This window comes from Artemia franciscana, chromosome 3, assembly GCF_032884065.1.
Source record: "Artemia franciscana chromosome 3, ASM3288406v1, whole genome shotgun sequence".
Taxonomy (NCBI): Eukaryota; Metazoa; Arthropoda; class Branchiopoda; order Anostraca; family Artemiidae; genus Artemia; species Artemia franciscana.
Window position 1 is genome coordinate 29,263,204 of NC_088865.1, and position 15,920 is coordinate 29,279,123.

The window sequence follows — 15,920 nt, forward strand, 5'->3', positions numbered from 1 at the left end:
GGTCCGGTTCCTGATACGCCTGCCGAATTTCATCGTCCTTGCTTACCTGGAAGTGCATAAAGTAGCAAAACCGGGACAGATCGATAGACAGACCGACAGAATTTGCGATCACTATATGTCACTTGCTTAATACCAAGTGCCATAAAAACCGGCTGGATCTCTCCTTGCGGAAGTTCGGTCAGTTTTTGCCCCGTTTTTGATTAATTAACCCGTTTTATTAACCCGATTAGTCTGTGCACTGATAATCTGAAATGATAAGCAAAATTGCAATCAGAAATGCGAATCGCATGTTACATTTTAATTAAATCAGTAAACTTCAAATGTTTTAAAGTTCTGGAGAAATCGAACTTCAGTTCTTTCCTGTTACTAAGTAACCGCTTTACTTTATAGCAAAGTTGCCAAAGAGGCAATTTTGACGTTATTTAAGCTTTACTTTTTCTTTAATATCAGTTAAGCATATTACAGATGGAACCACTGGGGGGGGGGGATCCAAGTACTAATTCCCTTTGCTTTAATTTTTTTTTTAATTCTAAGGGAATTGCGAATGTCACGAACTTCTTTTATCACATCATCTGTCATATAGATATAAGGGGATTCACGTCCGGCTCCTCTTTCGAACGGGTTTTCACGTAATCTCTTGTTTCCCTGAAGCATACAGAATTTGTCCTTATCATCCTGAAGCTGGATTTTGATAAATCTATCCGTAAACTCAAGTAGCTCAAATCGGATATTAAATCCAAGGTGGGAAAGTAAGGTATCAACATGGTCTTTAGCCCTTGATTTAGATCTACTTTTAATATTCCATATAATAACATTCCTTCTTCTACTCATGTTTTCTAACACAAGGACTCTAGATGCTAATTCACCCAAACCAGGCTCCTTTTCAATTTGGTTTCGTAAAGCCGATATTTCCTGCTTGATACTAGATAATTCATTTTCTTGGGCGGTTCTTGCTAATTCTAGATCTTCCACGCGAGATTTTAGGGACTCTAAACCAGATTTAATGTCAACGATTTCCATTTTTATTTCTAAGACAACATTTTTAGTTCCTTCGACTATTTCAAGGATTTTATCTAACTTTGAGATATTATTAGTCGACTCCGTGGATCCTCTTGAATCCTCTAAATCACTTTGTCTTGATCGCTTCCCGCTTTTCTTGACCATATTTATTTTCAATAATGTTTATAATTTTCAAAAAATAGATAAACGAACGCCCAAGATAATTCACATCAAATTTTGTACAGCGCTCGCCAAAACGATGCTATTACTCCGAATTCATTGAAAAATATCAAACAATTTACTTGTCAGAGTTAATCCGGCTGAAAATTGTATAGTGCAAATACAGATGTTCATTGAATTAATGTTAGTTCAGGACCGAATCGCCCACTAAATCATAATCATGTTCCCTCATAGGATAAAACACCATCTCTGGGGTATGCACTACCTCCTGAAGATTTACGCAATCATTCCAAATTTTTTAGTCCATGAATCAGCTTTCGGAACAACCTGGGTATTAAATTTTTCCTTTCCACTATCATTCCTCATATAGTCCCAAAGCTTCTTACAATCTTTACTTCTCAAATTATCAGCAATGTCCAGTTTCTTCCTATTCTCATACCGTTTTTTTCCTTTTTATTAAACTTTTATATTCTCTTCTTTTATCTTTTTATTTAGCCAATCTCAAACTTTGATCTTCCGCGCTTTCACATTCATTCAAACGATTCAATAGATATTTCACTTCTCCTTTCATTAACTTGCAATCCAAATCAAAATACGGCTCATTCTTTCTTAATTTGTTTGTCAGCCCACATGATTCTGCACACCTGCCCATTATTTCATTTAACTGCATAATTACACCATGTGCATCTTTTTCATTGTCTTCTAACGCTTTCAACCTATTTTTACATGCGACTCCAAAAGCTTTCTTTTAAATGCCTCAATATCTTTATTTGTTAAATAATTTCTAATTCGTTTTTCTAAACCTATTTTCTATACTCCACATTGTAGAAATTTCTTACCCGTGGTCCAGAAACTGCCCAGCCTTCGCCTCAAGCTTAATACCTCTATGATCAGATCCAACTAAATCTTATACCCCCATATTAATTGATTTAGGTAAAAAATGCGTATTAATCAGCACATAATCTACCACACTTGGAGTTGGACCTGAAAGGCAAGTAAACTCGCCCCTACCCTTATCATTCCCAAACCTACCATTCGCAATCATCAGAACATGTTCCCCATAAAACGCCAGGAACTTTCTTCCCCATACAACAAATTGGGATAGAATTACCTGAATCTGAGATCAACACATCGGGGATCTCAGCCTCCGTGCCGGTATAAGCATTGAAATCCCCCATCAACACGCACTCTAGATCTCTATAACTTTCTTGTATTAACAAAAACTCTTCTTCTAAAATTTCCCAAGTATTTTCTCGATTATACGAACTATTCTGTGGAGGTATATACACTACAACCAAGACTAATTGCTTACTCATACTCATAGTACAATTCACGAATGGGTAGGTGCCCAATGTACACAAACTTATAGGACATGTGCGAAACGTTTTTTTTCCCTATGGATTCTGACAATACTGTTTATAAACTACCAAAAGCCCTTGGCAATATTCTGTTATGCTAAATAGCCATTTAAAGCAAATATATATTGGCTCTTTAAATTGAGGGGGAGGAGCAATCACAACTAAAAGGTATATCCAGACAAAATAATTATTGACGTAATACTGTGGAATTGAATCACTATGATTAATTGTTGTTATAATGTCCTAAAAATAAAGAAATATGACAACATAATGACAAAGAACAATTTTAGTGAAACAGTGTCACCTACAATATTATATGTTATTTAATCGTTGAAGAACTTTGAATATTTAGAAGCTGTTCGGTAAAATAATTTCTTATTTCCTCTCTTGGCACTGCAGTTACTCTTTTCTATCCCTTCGTTGCTAGTACAATATTCCTTATCCCATTTTGGGTCATATAATTTTTATCTAAGTTTCAACGTTAAGCGCGCGAAGTATCTCATTGCTTGTTTGATTGGGTTCAATGACTGCATCTGAGTTGACATCTGTTGCTATAGCATCAATAATAATAGCCTTAGGATTCACATGCACTTTGCTTTTAACCAATTTGTCTTTATACTTGTTACATATATTATTAACTAGTGCTCTTTTTATTAAACTTACGATTTCATTGTATTATTACATTGTTTTTACAAACGTAACAGCAGGGCACGAAGACAAAATGTCGCTTTTGACATCGTTTTCTAATTGCTTTATCTGGAAATCTAATACCAGACAAAAATGAAAGAATTTATCAACCACTAATGTGTTACCTCAGGCACTAGAAAGAATCTTGCCCACTGGGCAATTAATGGTAATAGGACAAAAGTATTAACTTAGACAACACTACCTTAAGACCGAGTATCAAGTGCAATGAGCATGAAAAGTGAAATTCGTTAAGGACATCTTCCGGAACCAGAAAATTTAAATTCCACTAAATGAAATGGGCATCATTAGCGGTGTCAGACAAAAAACTAAAGTTAACTATGCACATGCTGAGACGATGGAGAGTATTACGAGATGGCGTAATCTCCTTTAAGCAAATTTTAAGAAACTAGCAACTAGACTTAAGAAATTTAAGCAACTAGTCCGATGAATCAACCACTGTCTATTGATTGCATCAGTTAGGCAACCATAAAATGACTTCACCTATTGACAGCATAGGTGAAGACAATCATAGAGCCTATGCCTTCACTATGTGTATATTCAAGGTGTCCACAGGACTCTGTGAGGATGGCTTCGTGATCGTAGAAGACAATGCACAGATTTCCAATTCACGTGGATAATAAAAATCTTCTTTACCCCCCAAAATTTTATTACAATAAACTCTTGTTCATTAAAAACTTTGACAGAGTATGAAAATTTTGTCTAATATTTAAATTACAATCGAACAGTTTGATTTTAACCCTTTCACGACCAAGCCCTCGTTTTCCAATCAAATTTGACAGAATACATATGATTCCTGAACAAAAAGACACGCTGATTTATAACATTTTGATATAAACCTCGTAAATTGAGTATAAAAAAATCTGTCTGAAGCGGGACAGATTTTCTGTCCCACTTCAGAGAGCAAATGTTTGTCGCTTTGCTGTCTGTTGCTTTGCTCAGCGGGACTATGGATGGTTCCGCTCAGCAAAGCAACCTGATCAAATTTTACCCGAAGGGACCGAGAAGTCCTGCTGAGCAAGTCACTTTATTTCTAAAATAAAAAATCGTTTATTCAGAACGGAAAACTTCGATGAAAAATGTTAATTACAGCTCTTTCACTGATGATACTCAGCAAAAAGCTTTCGTTCATTGATGCTCAATGTCACGCCACATTTGGAGCAAAACAAGAACCGTCTTAACTCAACTTGCTTAAGAGAACAAATTTCACATCTTGAGCATTGAGAAACAAAGCGAGGCCTGTGCTTGACCAGACCACTACGACAGACATTGTCTGGAGCCAAGGCACTATAACTTCGTCATCTTTTTTTGTTAAGTGCAAGAGCCTGCTGAAAATTGCTTCCGTTTTTCCTCTCCGATTGTGGCATAGACAAGAGTCCTCTAACGACTTTCCGTCGAAACTCAAGCAGTCTCAAGTTTTCTTTGTGATGCAGGAGTGTCAAAAAATTGGCATTACACAGTGTCAAATCAAAGAAACCCCAAAACAGCCGGTGCCACTATTACAATGACTTTCTATCTCTTCCATATGCTGCCTTTTTCTGTTCGGAAAGGTAAATACCCCCCCCCCTCTCCGTATGTTCATTGAAATCTTTTGTTGCTTGAGGGCTGTGGTAATGGAGTTAGACCCATCATAATTCTTTCTTCTTACAGAGGCTACCTCTGCACCATGGTAGTTGGGGGGGGGGGCAAACAGAAAATTCTTGGAATCCATCAAGTTATTGACCACGATCGATTCACCAATCAATATTTTTGGTCAAAGCTTCCTCAAAGCTAAATTAAAGGCACTATAATCTTTCGAGGGTTTAGAAGGCAGTAGCCTAATGCTATTCCTGAATGTGGTAATTGTTGCTCGTTTAAAAGTTGGATTTATTGCACCAGTTTGTTTTTGCTCGTCTAAAGTATTAATAATGGCTATTTACTTTTCTCTGAAAAACGTCTTTTCCGAAAACTTTTTTTAAGCTGAGGCATATGCATTAATCCCTATTATGGGGAATGTTTCCCCATTTTTAACCACGGAAAACTATGAAATTTTTGAATCCATACTTATTTTCTAGCATTTGCTGTTCGTCTTTTAACCAGGAGGTATATTTGGGATTATGGCTCTGGCGTAGAAGCTTTCCATATTTCAAATATCAGGTTTGAAACGGAATCAGTTACAACACAAGTGTGTGACCTTGCCTGCCCCGATGAAAACATGGTAGTAGAAATTTTCTATTATGGCTTTGCCACATTCTAAGCTCCGCACATTCTAACTGTGAAAGAATTAGCAAAGTAAAAAAACCTACACAAAGTAACGTAGATTTATTTTTTGTTAACAGTTAAGTAACTCTCCTAGAAGGTAAAATTATGAAAAGACATCTAAACAGTTTCTCATTTCAGCTTTTCTCCTTTTTTCCTCAAAAGCACACAAATGGACACAAAGCTTATGCATTTTGTTTTTTGAATTTAAAGAACTTACTGTATTTTAATGAAGGGTTTTCTTTAAACAAAAGATTTTTCTACCTTTTTCCTCCCTTTTTTAATTTATAATCGTTCCCTGTTTCATTGTGCGAAAACTTCATATGAAATTTTGTGGGAAAAAAGTATTTTCTATGAAATCTTTAAAGATTTCACGCTTTTGGATATTAGAGAAAATTCTTTGATAATAGGACTTGGAAATTCGGCTGGTAATCTGTTCGAATTAATTAAAAAAAATTTTTTCCTAATATTTGGAACTAAAACAAGACAAAACATAGTCATACCTATAACAACTTAAACTTATCATGAGGGAATCTCTTAAGTGTGAATAGATGAAAATGAAACCTACAACAAAGAAAAAGTAAAAAGAGTGACCAAATGATGCTTAAAGATAACAGACATTACTATGAAAAAAAAGATCAAACCTAAAACGATTTGAATTCTTAAGAACAGCCAACTCATGCTTAAACTACTACTACTACTACTACTACTACTACTACTACTACTACTACTACTACTACTACTACTACTACTACTACTACTACTACTACTACTACTTAAACTACTACTACTACTACTACTACTACTACTACTACTACTACTACTACTACTACTTCTACTACTACTATACTACTACTACTAATACTACTACTATTACTACTTATACTACTACTACTACTAATACTACTACTACTGCTACTACTACTACTACTACTACTACTACTACTACTACCACTACTACTACTACTACTTCTACTACTACTACTACCACAACTACTACTACTACTACTACTACTACTACTACTACTACTACTACTACTACTACTACTACTACTACTACTACTACTACTACTACTACTACTACTACTACTACTACTACTACTACTACTACTACTACTACTGCTAACAGCTCACCTCAGCACCAGGCCACCTGAGGTCAACAGAGTTACGCACACTCCTCCTCCATCCCAATCTATTCAAGCCTTCCTCTTTACACCTTCCTAGGAACTCCTCATGCTTAAAATGACATGACATTACCCTAAATTTCGAATTATACTGAAAATTTATATTAAACAAAAAAAAAACAAGTTTTTTCCAACTGAAAGTAAGAAATAACATTAAAACTTAAAACGAAAAAAATTATTATTACGTATATGAGGGGGTCGCTCCCTTCTCAGTACTTTACTCTTTACGCTAATGATTGACTTTGTGTCTCAATTATTTAAGAATGACTCCTGACACACAAAGACCGTTTAATTAGAACAATAAGCTTTTTATAAATTCACAAACATTTTAGTGTAAAGGCCGAGGTACTGTGGATGGGGCAACTCCCTTATATGCGTAATAACAACCAAAAGAAAAATCTGAGAAAATTGCGGTTGAAACAGTCCGTGGTAACGAACTGTACGTAAGGAGCGACCTGGCTCAATAGTAACAGGAACTTTAAAAAAACTGTTTTTTGAAAAAAAGATTTTGATACCAATAGATACATTTAAAGAATTGGCTTTTCGTGCTGATTTCAAATATATATCTTTTATTAAGTTCAGTCTTACCTATCAGAGGTTACGAGCCTGAGAAAATCTTCCTGATTTTCGAAAAAAGGGGAAACATCACCTAAAAGCCCAGTGATCTTAGTGAAAATGACACCATGAGACACAGCGTACCAGAGAACCCTACTGAATAGGTTTCAAGCTGCTATCTACAAACGTGGAATTTTGTATTTTTAGCCGTAAGAAAGATCACGGATGCGTGTTTATTTATTATTTTTTTTTTTTTATTGTCTTTTTTCCCCCTGTGGGTGATCATATTAACCAAGTGGTCCTAGAATACCAGAATAAGGCTCATTCTAACAGAAATTAAAAATTCAAGAGGCATTTTTAAGGAACCACAAAATTGGATGGAAATCAAGCAACCTCCCCCGCCACTTTTTTCCCAAAATCGTCAAATCAAAATTTTGAAATAGCCATTTTATTCAACATATTTGAAAGGCCAAATAACTATGCCTCTGGGTATAACAATACCCCCCATAGCCCTAGGGGAAACGTTTTTAAGTTATAAATTTGCCCATTGTTTACGCATAGTATTATTATTAGTATTACGCATAGGGGGGGGGGGGCAAATTTCCTGCTTTGGATTTTTCCACGGGAAATTTTCATTGTGGGGATAAGTATCCAGTGAGAGAACTTGTCAGGGAAAATTATACACTGCGGGAATTTGACAGAATTCTTATACAAAATTCTTCTGATATGTTTTGCTTTCTCTTTTACGTCTCAATTTTACGCGCGGAGTGGTTAAGAGTACTTGTCCTGGGTAAATTTTCGCTGGGATTGAATAGCCTAGAAGATGATGAGCGGGTTTCACCGTGGAGGTGGGGTGAGATTTCCTGGCATTATTTAACAAACGATCAGAAATTGAATAAAAAAATCAAGTTTTTTCCACTGAAAGTAAGGAGTGACATTAAAACTTAAAACGAAAAGAAATTATTCCGTATATAAAAGAGTGTTGTCCCCTCATCAACGCCTCGCTCTTTACGCTAAAGTTTGACTCTTTCTCACGGCTCTATTTTTAAAATAGTAATAAAAAATTAGAGTAAAGAGCGAGGTGTCGAGGAGGGGACAGAACCTTTTATATACGGAATAATTTCTTTTCGTTTGAAGTTTTAATGTCGCTCCTTACTTTTAATGGAAAAAAAACTTGATTTTTTCATTTAGTCTTTCACTAGGCTCTATATTTCATTCACAAGAGATTAAGCTATATTTCGCGATGTGACAAAGGCGTTTCAAGGGGATAGAAGGAGAACTTAGGCTGTCTGGGACCCCCTTTTTCCCGAAGAGACAATAGGAAGTGCTACCTTGTTTTAACTATCAATATCACTCTTTACTTTTCTTTTAAAAACTGTCTCTCAGAAAGTGTTTTTAAATTAATCAAACGGTTCGTTAAACGAACTGTAAGTAAGGAGTGACCCGGCTCAATATCAACCGAAATTCTAAAACCCAGTATTTTGATATCCATAAAAATATCAAAATAATTGGCTTATTATGCTGATTTCAAATATATAAGTTTTGGGGGGAAACATCCCCCAAAAGTCTTGAAATTTCGTTGAAAATCACACCATCAGATTCAATCAGAGAACCCTGCTCTAGAGGTTTTAAGCTCTTATTAGCAAAAATGTGGAATTCTGTATTTATTTTTTTGCTAGAAGGAAGATCACGGATGCGTGTTTATTTCCTTTTTTAGTTTTTTTTTCTAAGAGGTAATCATATCGAACCGGTCCTAGGATATCGGGATAGGTCTCATTCGAACAGAAATAAAAAGTTCTAGTGCCCTTTTAAAGTGATAAAACATTATAGGGGAACTAGGCCCCCTCCCTCGCCCCCTTTTTCTCAAAATCATCCGATCAAAATTATTAGGTGACCATGTTGTTAAAAATAGTTGAAAGGCCGAATAACTATGCTTTTGAAAATATCATGACCCTCCACAACCCCCTGGGGAAAGGTATTTAAGTTATAAAATATGCCCATTAATTTCTTATAGCATTTCTTATTGGGAAGTATACATACATTTTGGGGGGGGGGACAATTTTATCCTAGGGGGATTTTTCTTGTTGAAAATTTTTGTTTCAAATTTACGTTAAAGTTCTAATTTTGTCCCAATTCTTTAAGAACGACTCCTGAAACACAAGTTCCATTTAAATAGAACAATGTGAAGCTTTTTCAAAAGTATTAAGAAACTTTAGCGTAAAGAGCGAGGCGTTATAGGATCACCCCCCTCTCATATACGTAATAATTTCTATCCGTTTTAAGTTTTGATTTTGCTCCTTACTTTCAGTTGAAAAAAACGTGTTTTTTTATTTAATATTTTTTGTTTAATTTATTTTAGTTTCACCAGGGATAGCATCAATGTAAAATCCAGTTCTTAAATTTCATGCAACTTTAACTTTCATGCAATCTTGAATTTAGTCAATTTTTTAGCTTTCAATTAGAAAAAATTGTCGTTTTTTTACTATAGTTTTTCAGTATAATAGCTTTATTATATAATTCATTTTTTTTACACTTCTTTTACAGATCTAGCCATTTATCATTAATTTAGTTTAAATGCGGTTCTTTAGTTAAGACCAAATGAAACAGTTTTTTTTTCATTTTTTCACTACTTCACTATAAACAAAGCCTGTTTAAATTTCCAAAGGAGCTCCTTCTTGTTTATATTTGCATGGTAGAAGATTCAATTTTGTTTCAATAGAAGCCTATAATATGGAATAAATTTCCGTTTATATTTTGATAAAAAATCTTGATGACAGGGTTAGGTAAACGAGACTTTCTGGAATAGATCTACAGCCTAAATTACATCCTAGGAAATGCTTTGAAGTCTTTATATCTACACTGTCTCTAATTCTTGGGCTTGACAGATTGCATACATTGTATAAGAAATTAGGCTTACATTGTGTAAGAAATTAGGTTTGTCTCAACTTGGGCCAAAAATTGCTAAAATCCCAGATGACAAACTAGCTTGCTACTTCTTTCATGAAAACATCGTCTTTTATACAAGTTCCAGACATTCTAAATCACTGGGGGAAAAAAACTACGAAAGTGATATTAGAAGGTATTTCTTTTATCTAGGAATTTGTAGCTTATTAGAAAACAAATTATAGACACAGCTTTTAATATTTCTAAAACCTTGGCTTAAGCTTAAAATTTCAAATTATTCATGTCTCGTAATTCACTATTTGATTCTAAGAGTTAACCCGTCAAAACACTACCATTAATGGGTTCCAAAACTAACAATCAGGAATAAATCTGTTTTGATTTACCAAAAAAGTCTTTACAATTCAAACGCAGTATTCTTCAAGTGGTTTTTATGCTTGACAAAGATATATGAATCACAGATTATTGATGCTTATTATCACTGAAACCTAATTATAGTGTCTGTGCTTGTGAATTTCTTGGGGAGGACTTTGTTTGTCATTAAACATAATTGTGTTGCGAGAGCAACACTTTGGTTTTGTCGTTTTTTTTTTGTTCCTAGCACCCCGATTTCAGCTTATTCCTAGAAAGTGGTAAGGGTCTAACCTCTGTGGTTTTTACGGAAAGTGTGGACCTTAGGCCAGATTGATGAATATGATTTTACATTTTGGAAAGCTTCGTAGAACTCTTGCCTGAGGCCAAAAAGGATGGTTTTTGCTTGTCCTTGAGCCAGAGCCTATAGTGTGTGAAGTGAAGAGGGGTTGTATAGCCTATGTCAGAGAGGACTATCTGAAGTTATGCAGCCAAGCTTTCGTTTCATCAAACCATGTTTCTGCTTTCGAGTGGAAAGCTCCGTTCTAGCAGGCAAGCAGGCAGGCACCAGTTTCAAATTGAAGATGGACTAAAATCTATAAGTGTTAAATATATGCGACAGTTACCCTGCCCAACAGCCAATATATCTTCTTTGAGTGATAAATAGAAAAATTTAGAGAAGCAAAAAAGCGGCATTTTCCCACGGGTCCGAAAGTGCTGCCATCTATTGTTTCTACCCATTTCTGTTCGTGATTTCAGCTGAGTTTATCATTCGGTTTTTCGCACTTGGGATTGCGGTAGAGAAATGGTATCAGATGTGCCTCTTAAACTTTAAAAGTTCTCTCATTGCTAAAGAAATTAGAGTTTATCCTTTGCTCCTTTCTAAGTGATGACGTTAGAAAGTTGACCTACGGCAAAAAAGTCAACTTTTGAACTAAGACAGATAGATTTTTTTTTCGACGGCAGTCGATAGCTTTTGATGAGCTGATCAAAGTATATGTCATCCATTTTTTTGTACAAAAATTCCTTCATGAGATATACCAGTTTGAAAGTTTAAAGGGGTTGACAACTTCAGTGCTAAGGTACACACTGAAACCAAAAATAGGCCGATGCCAATTGTGAGACATATAGGGGAGTTGTAAGCAACAGTCGGCTGTTAGCTCATAATCATCCTCGGCAATGAGGGGTTCGCAACTCTTACTAGTTGGTGTACCTATTTTTTGTTTCCGTTGTATTTGATGGTAATACCAATTTGGTTCCAGTGGTAAGACATGTAGGGGACTTGTAAGTAATAATCGGCTGTTAGGCTACAATCATCTTCAGCGATGAAGGGTTTGCAACTCTTGCTAGTTGCAATGAGGGGTTTGCAACTTTTGCGAGTTGGTGTACCTATTATTTGTTTCCGGTGTATTTGATGATAAAACCAATTTGGTTCCAGTGTTGGTAAGTAAGACATGTAGGGGACTTGTAAGTAATAATCAGCTGTTAAGCTACAATCATCTTCAGTGATGAGGGGTTTAAAATTTTTGCTAGTTGGTGTACCCATTTATTTGTTTCCGGTGAAATTGATGTCTTATCACGGGAGAGGGACATGTAAGTAAGAATCGGTTCACTTTGGGCTAGAAATTTGTGCAAATTGGTGCACATTGTATTCGATCTCTGTAAATATGACGGCAAGAAAGTTTGTATCGATGGTCTATCACTCACTGTAACCTAGAATTAATTATTTACGCAACGGGTGCAAACGATACAATGAGGTAGTTTCGTAATAATTAATAGAGTATCATCTATGGTATTTTGATCCTGTAAAGTTACGGATAGCTTTATAATACCAACTAGATTATATAAGATATTGTTCCAAGTTTTCATCCATCACGATGTCTACGATTGAAAAGGATAAAGGTCATCCAATGGTCATGAACATTTACGGACAGCATCATAATACCCAATAGGTCGTATAAGATAATGTCCCAAGTTTTCGTAATAATTAATAGAGTATCATCTATGGTATTTTGATCCTGTAAAGTTACGGATAGCTTTATAATACCAACTAGATTATATAAGATATTGTTCCAAGTTTTCATCCATCACGATGTCTACGATTGAAAAGGATAAAGGTCATCCAATGGTCATGAACAGTTACGGACAGCTTCATAATACCCAATAGGTTGTATAAGATGTCGCAAGTTTTCACCAGTCCCGATGTCTACGATTGAAAAGGATAAAGTTCAACCGTCTGCAAAGTCAATTTAGTCCCTGTTTTCGACGTTCTGTATTTCTTTAAAACCTGACTTAACCTATAGCCATGTGATTACAGATTGTGTCAACAGTTCAGGAAAAAACTCTTTTTGGAACATATCATTTTCAGAACCTAGATGGGTTGACAAGTTCAGCGTGTAACAGATAGCGATACCACAACCCAGTTATCGTAGCACTAGAGACAAATTAGGCGAAACCACATTTCTTTGTTTTAGAGCTCATTCAGTTTTAGTATTTCTACCAAGGTATGCTAGATACCGACTTCTTTATTCGAATGTTGACCTCCTCTTCATTTTATCTGTTTTCCTGTTATAGGTTTTCCCTGTTTATATTATACAGATTTTAAAGTCAACTGCAGTATTTGCTACTGGAACTATCTTTATCTCGACGGAGATAAGATTAATATCAAATAGGGATAAGATGAATCCCAGTAGCAAATACTGCAGTTGACTTTAATCCTTATTCGGAGAAACCAACTATTTACGCAACCAATACAGATGGAAACAATTCAGTAGAGTCGCAGCTATGTTTTCTTCACTCTACAAACTCACGGATAACTTTATGATGCAGGTGTCTATAGTATTTATTTTAAGATCCTTACAGATTAACAACTTCAGCGTTTAATCGAAGCGAGGAACAAAACCAAAGTGTTGCTCTCGCAACACTTTACTCGGCGAAGCCGAACAAACGTTACCGCAACACCTCACGTTGCCCATGCAACGTAGATCTAGTTTTTGTCCAATTTGAGCATTAGATTTAAGTTTTAAGATTTATCTATTCATCTATATCAGTATCTGTTATCGTTATGTTCCTCATAACCATTTATTTTAATTTATGTTCGTTTTGGGTTTCATTTATTCTATTTTTTTTACATTAGTTTCTTGTTATTTTGAGTTTGAATTACTATATGACCTTGTTTTCATTGGTCTTAAGTTTAGTATGGCTCTTTACGCTTCTTTGAAAACGATTTTTTGGAAACATTCTTTTTCGAAGTTAGTTTCTATTCGTTTTTATTTCCAAAGTTTCCCTATTGGTTAATATAATGAATAATTTTCAGTTTATCACATCTTCGGCTTAAGGCGTTAGTCCCTTTTGACTTAATTCAAAACCCCCTCAACTAGCTGTTCCTGAGATATTGCAGATGCATCCATTTGACAACCGAGATGTACATAGATTCTTTTGATCGTGTTCGACATCCCCCTCAATATTTTTTTAAAATTTTCACGTAATGCCCTTAGTTGTTTCTGAGACTCTTCACACACCAGTTTAACAAGATGGATGCATGTAGTATTTCATTCAGTTCAATATACCCTGAAAGTTTCAATTAAAAGCATTGCAAAAAGCATTACCTATGGATAATTGAAAGTTTCAACTATCCATAGGTAACGGATATCCCAAAAATATGATTTCTCAAATAATTGAAGAAAGGGAAAAAAGTCAATAGAACCTTTAATATTAGAAGAAGATGGGTCAAATCAACAAATAAATTACATAAGTTTGCCTTATATCTAAATTTTGTCACATAAATTAAGAAGAGAACTAAACAAACATAATACAAAAACAATATTCACATCAGGATAAACTATAAGCACTTTGCTAAATAATGGAAAAGACAAGGTTCCAAAAAAACATACAAAGGTGAGTATAAAAAATTACATGCTCTTGTTGTAAATTTTATATAGGAAGAGCACAGCAGAACTTAGAAAAGAGCTTATAGCAATATAAAAGTGTCATAGATTACTCGCAAAAATGTAATCAAGAACTGGAAATGTTTCAATCAGCTGTGACAGAACACGTATTTGACTTTCCTCATCAAAATATTTTATTTGATTTAAAAAAATGTAGATACTATGGGAGTTTTACAAAGTGTCAGAGAAATAAAAAAAAAATATCTATGGGGTTATTAGTGTTAATAGAGATGAAGGGGATTTTAGGATAAACTCATTTATAATAGCTAAATTAAAAAGCAGGTAACATTCCCCTAGAGGATCAGAGGTCAGCTCCCTCAAGTTTGAGAATAAACTAGGGTTAATAGTTGTTTCTCATGGGGACGGGGTTGGTCCCCATGAGAGACCTCTGGGTTCTAGGGGTTTGTGTCGATCCTCGCCAGAGTATTTTAAGACTATTTACCTTACTTGAAGTGTCTAAAAAAAGTACAAGTTAGACATACGCCTCTTTACTGTAGTAAAAGCAACACTGATACTTGGAAGGGGTATGCGTCCTTTCTCTAATATTTGTTCACGATTTTTACGGAATCAGATTTCTCTTCAAGAAATAAATTTTCTTCCCTTTCAGGATAATACTGCTTTAAATAGCGTTGAAAATCATTGTCGCTCTGCTGACGCTATTATTCTTCTATACGCCATCAATGATCACTCTTCGCTTGAAGAAGCCGAGAGATTGAAATTTCTTATTGACACTACAAGAAAAAGAAGAAGATTTTCAGTAAACAACAAGGTAAATAAAACATAATCGTATTCTTTGGAACTGCTTGACGGCAGTTGATGATATTCTTCATCTTTATACTTTACATAGATTCTATGTTTGAGGAGATTCGTTACTTTTATTTGCTCCGTATATTCATAAAAAAATATGTTCATTGTACCGTTCAAAAATATCATCGCTTGGTATAATTAATTTAAAAAAAAAAATCCAAGAAACAAGCTTTTCAAAGGAAAGTAAAGGCCATAATAAACTTAAGATCAGCAGAATAAAAACCGATAGTAATTCAAAATCAAAACTACCAGAAATTACTGTTATAAGAATACATTAACAAAAGAATACTAAAATAGTATTGTCCATTTGGATTTAAAGCCAGCCATAGGTGCTACTCTTTTCTTCTTCGCCGTTGGTCACGAAAAAGTTTAATGGCGATTCTTTCAGAGCAAGACGCCGGTATTATCGACTATGTACACCAGTTTGTTACGTAATACATTAAGGGTTGTTTTTTCTCCGAGAATTCTTTGACTGTTACATAACACTGGATGTTTTTGTTTGCTTGGCGGTTCCGTAATTGTTTACCCATGCAAATGTTTTCTTCAAATTTCTTCAGACTTTCAGACTTGTTTCAATACGTGTATGTGCGTGCCTGTGTGTGTGTGTGTGTGTGTGTGTGTGTGTGTGTGTGTGTGTGTGTGTGTGTGTGCGTGCGTGCGTGTGTGTGTATGTGTTTGTGTTTTTGTGTGTGTGT

General features: G+C 35.0%; 1 protein-coding gene across 2 annotated transcripts in view; it reads left to right on the plus strand.

Annotated features, from left to right (window-relative positions):
• The window catches only part of LOC136025132 (ras-related and estrogen-regulated growth inhibitor-like), a 48,995-nt gene that overhangs the window by 8,793 nt on the left and 24,282 nt on the right, over positions 1–15,920 (plus strand). For both annotated transcript variants that reach the window (XM_065700878.1, XM_065700879.1), the window contains exons 2-3: positions 5,297–5,439; positions 15,026–15,187. In XM_065700878.1, the coding sequence (XP_065556950.1) occupies positions 5,297–5,439; positions 15,026–15,187 (305 nt within the window). The remainder of the gene's footprint in view (positions 1–5,296; positions 5,440–15,025; positions 15,188–15,920) is intronic.